This window comes from Eurytemora carolleeae, unplaced genomic scaffold (genome assembly GCF_000591075.1).
Source record: "Eurytemora carolleeae unplaced genomic scaffold, Eaff_2.0 scaffold16, whole genome shotgun sequence".
Classification (NCBI taxonomy): Eukaryota; Metazoa; Arthropoda; class Copepoda; order Calanoida; family Temoridae; genus Eurytemora; species Eurytemora carolleeae.
The window spans coordinates 727,316-733,749 of record NW_019396244.1 but is presented as its reverse complement, the minus strand read 5'-3'; the positions used below and the strand labels follow the sequence as shown (position 1 = coordinate 733,749).

The 6,434-nt window shown below is 33.4% G+C and overlaps 1 protein-coding gene across 3 annotated transcripts in view; it reads left to right on the top strand.

Moving 5' to 3' along the window:
- The first annotated feature begins 507 nt into the window (after nt 1-507).
- The window catches only part of LOC111699219 (uncharacterized), a 7,754-nt gene continuing 1,827 nt past the window's right edge, over nt 508-6,434 (top strand). For all 3 annotated transcript variants that reach the window (XM_023469830.1, XM_023469831.1, XM_023469832.1), the window contains exons 1-8: nt 508-606; nt 904-969; nt 1,335-1,492; nt 2,255-2,336; nt 2,673-2,734; nt 4,036-4,127; nt 4,811-4,914; nt 6,174-6,295. In XM_023469830.1, the coding sequence (XP_023325598.1) occupies nt 517-606; nt 904-969; nt 1,335-1,492; nt 2,255-2,336; nt 2,673-2,734; nt 4,036-4,127; nt 4,811-4,914; nt 6,174-6,295 (776 nt within the window). In that variant the 5' untranslated portion in view covers nt 508-516. The remainder of the gene's footprint in view (nt 607-903; nt 970-1,334; nt 1,493-2,254; nt 2,337-2,672; nt 2,735-4,035; nt 4,128-4,810; nt 4,915-6,173; nt 6,296-6,434) is intronic.

Genomic DNA, 6,434 nt, shown 5'->3' with positions numbered 1-6,434 from the left:
AATTTGAAATGTTGCGCGCCGATTAATATACAGAAACGGGAGGGACTCTCTAATTTTTAAAAACCGGTTTTTGGTTTTTCTGTACTTCATCCAAAAAGAGTGGATTAAGCAAGAAATTAAAAGTGTTCATATTGGATATTCGGATAAAGCGGTCGGGATTAAATGTATCCCATTCTAAAGTTTCCAGAGATGGGAACTTTTGAATGGGATATCCTTAATCCTGATCGGATAATTAATCTGGAGATTAAAAATGAGTGGAGAACAAGCAATATTTAATCTGCAGATTAAGAAAAAGAGTGGATTAAGCCTTAATCCCGATATCCACCATTCTAAAGTTTTCAGCTCTGCTCTCGGAACTTTTGAATGGTTGGATATCGGGATTAATGCTTGATCCACTCTTTTTTTAAATCTCTAGATTAAATAATGCTTGTTCTCCTTTTGTTATTTACCTCCAGATTAACCATTAAGGATATCCCATTCAAAAGTGTTTAGCTCTGTTCACATTAATCTCCTTTTATGCAGATGGTTCATTTGGTGTACTGTCCTGTTTTGCCGTCTAAAGCCTGGATATATACTGTTCAACGTGCTCTTGTTGCCCATAAGTCGGTCCTGCACTTCATATAAACCGGATATTCAGTTTGTATAGAGACCCATTTCATTCAAGTTTACTTAAGAATAAGCGGATTTTCAAGCTGCTTAAAATGCTTGTTATCAACATGAAATACACATGATATTTTTGAAGTTTCCTGTTCCACAATTTTATGGGTCCTACTGTATTTAAAACTTCATTCTGTATTTAATACATTCTTAACTTCAAGAGCAATCCCTTTATTGAGTTTCATTCTACAGCATCTCACAGTTAACTATTACATGAAGGTTTATAGATGTATTTGTCTGGTTCAGGATGGAAACTATTTGGATCATTGGATAAACATTCTTGTCAACTCTATTGTTGTTCTTCCATTTATGGTGAGTGCAGTACATCAGATAAACATAGAGAGAGATAGAGATAGAGATAAAAAGAAAGATTAAGAGATTAAGAGATTAGGATATTAAGAAATTAGGATATTAAGAGATTAGGATATTAAGAGATTAAGAGATTAGGATATTAAGAGATTAAGAGATTAAGAGATTAAGAGATTAGGATATTAAGAGATCAAGAGATAGAAAGACATGGATCAAAGATTGATACAGATTTAAATGACTAAGACAGATATTAAAAAACAAATAGAATTGAATGTTGTATTCAGGTTTAAGTTGACATATTGTATATGTGGACATGTTGTATTCAGGTTTAAGTTGGCATATTGTATATGTGGACATGTTGTATTCAGGTTCAGGTTGACCAGCTCAAAGTATTGAAGGAAGCTGAGAAGAAGTTTAACTTCTCCCCTGATACTAAACTAGAGAAGAAAGCGTCCATGAAGAGAAGACAGAGTTTACTCAAGCTCTCCTCCCTTGTCGAGAATATGAGAGAACAGCCACAGAACAGGTTTTTCTTAATACCAAACTACAGGGGTATATAGTTTTTTCAAAAATCATTCCAGGGGTTTCCCCCCGTTGTGTTACGAAACCGCAATTTTTTAGTGATCTATTCGACAAATTTGGAAAAATTAATCAATTTGTTGTAATTTGTAATTTTGTGTAGTGCCTGTCATGAGAATTTGATTTCTCTACCCTGGAATCTTACTTTTTAGTTCAAAATTATTTATTTTTCATAAAGTTTTTTTTTCAATTTCTCATTTTCTCTCAGTAATTGCAGTATAGTTATAATTGCACCCCGCGACCGGGAGGTTTCCCGACGCTCTAGCACCCTCATATGTGAAGTGATCTGGCTGGCAAGCTCATTTTTGAAACGGGAAGAAGTCTGCCTATTTGGTCATCCAGTATAAAAAAGCTCTTCGCTCATATGTATGTTAGCTATAGCTGGCCAAACGGCTGGACCGTATGGGCTGACATTTTTGAGGGAACCCTTGAGTACCCCGGGGCTAAAAAAAAGGATAAAAAAATGCAAAAAAAACAAACAAATTTTTTATAAAAAAAGTAAAACAATTCCACGGGCAACGCCGGGCACAGTTTATTATATAATGAATAATTGTAAACAACTAAATAACTTTTAAGGAAAAATTTACTAATTCTGTACACTTAAAAAAATCAGATAAAAGTGATAAGTATTGGAATTGTCTAACCATTAATTTCCCCAGTACTTTATATCCTCCAAAAATGTAATAATTCAGTCAAAATGATTTTTTAGACCCTTTATTGACATGCTTCTGCCTGATATGAACATGTTTGCAGCTCCATTTCTCTACGATGATATTAGACAAGAAATAAAGGTTTGTATTACAGGGATCCAAACTATGTATTTTCTCACACAAATATTCTTTCAGTATTTTCCCAATCACTGATTTTAAACTTAATCTCCAATTAAGCTTGTTGTAGTTCTAGTTAGTTAGTAAGGTAAAAAAAAGCGTTGAGCCACTTCAAATTCGAAGATTTTATTGTATTCGTAACATTTTAGCTGGTTAATTGAAATCTAGTTTCTGGACGTCNTCCCCCTTTCCCCCAATAATCCGCCACTGCCTCCCTTTATTATATGTTTGTTATTTATTTGATTGTTTTATCTGCGGAATTGATTTATTGATCGATTTTTGATATTTTCTAATTGTTAGGATCAATGGTGGGCAAATCCTCGGCAGAATCTTGATACAAAGAGTATTCAAGAAAACATAAGGTATACAAACCTTTCATCAAATCTGTATCCTAGTATCCTTAAATCCTTGTATTCTGAAATCTGTATCCTTGTATTCTTTAATATTGTTTTCTAAAATTTGTATCCTTGTATCCTTTGACCTGTATTCTTATATCCTAAGACCTGTATCCTTGTATACTTAATTCTGTATCCTTGTATCCTCAACCCAGGTATTCTTGTAACCTCGAATATGTATCCTTGTATCCTCAAACCTGTATCCTTGTATCCTCAAATATGTATCCTTGTATTCTCAAACCTGTATCCTTGTATCCTTAATTCTGTATTCTTGTATCCTCAAATATGTATTCTTGGTATCCTCAGACCTGTTTCCTTGTATCCTCAAACCTGTATTCTTGTATCCTTAAACCTGTATCTTTGTATCATTAAACCTGTATCCTTGGTATCCTCAAACCTGTTTCCTTGTATCCTCAAACCTGTATCCTTGTATCCTCAAACCTGTATCCTGTATCCTTGTATCCTCAAATATGTATCCTTGTATCCTCAAACCTGTATCCGTGTATCCTTAAATCTGTATCCTTGTATCCTCAACACTGTATCCTTGTATCCTCAAACCTGTATCCTTGTATCCTCAAATATGTATCCTTGAATCCTCAAACTTGTATCCTTGTATCCTTAATTCTGTATCCTTGTATCCTCAAAACTGTATCCTTGTATCCTCAAACCTTTATCCTTGTATCCTCAAACCTGTATCCTTGTATCCTCAAACCTGTATTCTTGTATCCTCAAACCTGTATCCTTGTTTCCTCAAACCTGTATCCTTGTATCATCAGATTTGTATCCTTGTATCCTCAAACCTTTATCCTTTTATTCACAAACCTGTATCTTTGTATCCTCAAGCCTGTATACTTGTATCCTCAAAACCTGTATCACTGTATCCTCAAACCTGTATTACTGTATCTTCAAACACGTTTCCTTGTATCCTCAAACCTCTTTCCTTGTATCCTCAAACCTGTGTATCTTTGTATCCTTAAGCCTGTAGCCGAGTATCCTTAAACCTGTAACATTGTATCCTTGTAATCTTGTATTCTTGTATCCTTGTATCCTTGTATTCTTGTATCCTTGTATTCTTGTATCCTTGTATCCTTGTATCCTTGTATCCTTGTATCCTTGTATCCTTGTATTCTTGTATCCTTGTATCCTTGTATCCTTGTATTCTTGTATTCTTGTATTCTTGTATCCTTGTATACTTGTATCCTTGTATCCTTGTATCCTTGTATCCTTGTATCCTTGTATTCTTGTATCCTAAATGAAGGTCTGTTTAGGGACCAAGGACTGAAACGAAGGTTGGATACACTTCAACCAAGTTTTGTTGAAGAAAACATCAAAGTTACTCTCAACCAATTAGAAGTAGGAGGTAAACTATTTCTTTTTAAATTTCTGTTATTTGGATTAATAAAAGCAGAAAATAAGACTTACTATTTTACAGATCTCATTTCGGAAAAAAATGTTTTCGTTCCGTTCAAGCCTTCCTAACATATTTATTAATGGTGGACAATTCAAAGTAGACTCATTCTTGAAAATTGGTGTAACAAACTTCATAGCGGCCTGGATCATTGTGTTTTACAATGTCACGCACTGTGATTTTGCCAGACTACATTTGTAGTATAAAATGTGCTGGGTCGACATTACACTAGATAGTCCAGCTCTGGATGCATTTACAGAACCTGTTGCACCAGCTTGGATCATGTAACTTTTAGGGTGGGATCCACGTCTTTATTTCTGATGAGAATTCGAACGGTTTGCTTAATTGATCCAATTTCCTAATTATAATCTCTTTATAAAAATATTAGTTGAGTTCTCTAATCAGGAAAGACACTTAATTAGTTTATATCAATCACTAACTTAGTTCTAGAATATATCCTTCTATCTACAGAGAATCCAAATCAAAATAGAAGTTTATCTAAAAATGTTTTTCCTCATTTCTATTCAGCGAAGCCTCTTTATTTTTATTTTTAATGATTAGGGCTCTTGTTTTTAGAAGGGTCTACAAAACCTTTAGAAGTTTAACATCCATTTTATATATTTGGCTTATTTTAGGGTTTATCAACGTACCTCTGCTGAACCCTGCCCCTACTAAGAAGGAATATTTCTGGTTGTGGACTCTCATAATTCTAGAGAATATTGTAGCGCTAACTATTGAGGTCAGAATTTTGTGGTTTATTTTTGCACATAATATCTTAATGAAAAAAATTAAAAATTTATGAACTTCAAAACATATATTTTTCTTGTTTGTTTGTAACCGATAAATGTTTAACGAGCTGAACTATTCAGGCCCACTTTTTGTGGGACCTCACATAACCCGAGGGAAGGTCTATGGATGGTCGGAAATACAAAAACCAAAAAAATTTATTCAATAAAATTTAAACAATCTTCGGGGAAAAAATTGTAAATCCGAAGAAAAAAATTATTATTGTTTTATCGAAGAGAAAATGCTGAAAGATTAAGCAACAATACAAAGTTGAAATAGAAGATGGGCGCAAAGCGTCCTGATGGACTAGTTATGATGTAAAGAAGGGCTTTAAAATAATAAAACCTCTTAATGTGTGGAGTTTTGGGATTTCCAAATTTTGATTACAAAATTAGAGTTTGTGACAAAGACTTGTAACTTTGTCCTATTTTCTTTATCTTTTTAAGAATGGCCAAAAGTGACAGCTGTCAAATTGTTCATAATTTGTTTTTAGCCATATAACTGGAATCAGCTTTACAAGACGTTTCTTTTAAAATCCATTTCGCATGTTTGAACAATAATTTACAGTTTTGAGTTTGATGGTTCAGTTTAACAGGCTTTTTCAATACAATTTCGGAGATGTTCCTTTAGACTTAAAGAAAAATAAGTTTATTGATGACAGACATTACATCTTTTTTTACTCCGAATTTGGAATTGTTATAAAAGTGGATGGGTTTCTTTGGAAGTCATAGGAAGCTGGAAGATTTTGCTCTTTAATTTAAATTCAGGATAATTTCTAGAAACGTTAAGATTTTTAACAGTTCACACCTTCAAGTATAGCCTAGAAATTTCAGCATGATTGAATGATGGTAAACTTTTTTTCATAAGTCGATCTCGAGAGAAGGTCTAGAGGTGTGCAATGTTTTTGTAGAATTCCCCGTGCCCATGGCCTTCCTAACCAGGGGGTATTGAAATTAATCCCCCAATACATATAATTACAAAAATAAGCAAAATTCTTTAAATTTTCAATACCTCAGCTAATTTTATTATGAAGACATTTTTTAAACGTTTAGTGTATTGAATAATCTTTGTCATATTTTAACTTTATATTTAGAGTCATTGTCGTCACTATATTTGATGTTAAATTTTCGGCAATTATAGGCGCTGAAAGAACTGAAATTCAACAAAAATAATAAGAATATCAGAATCTAAAATCAAATTTTATCTTTTTAGGTGGTGAATGGTGGTGTTTGGACATCCCAGGGTCACTACTACAGTTGGGATATTAGGCTTACATCTTTAGGCTTAGCTTTTCTATTCTTACTCATGTATTACAAGAGATACCATATACTTAGGTAGGCACTTTTATACTTCTAGTATTCCTACTCATGTACTACAAGAGATACCATATACTTAGGTAGGTACTGCTATACTTATAGTATTCCTACTCATGTACTACAAGAGATACCATATACTTAGGTAGGTACTTCTATA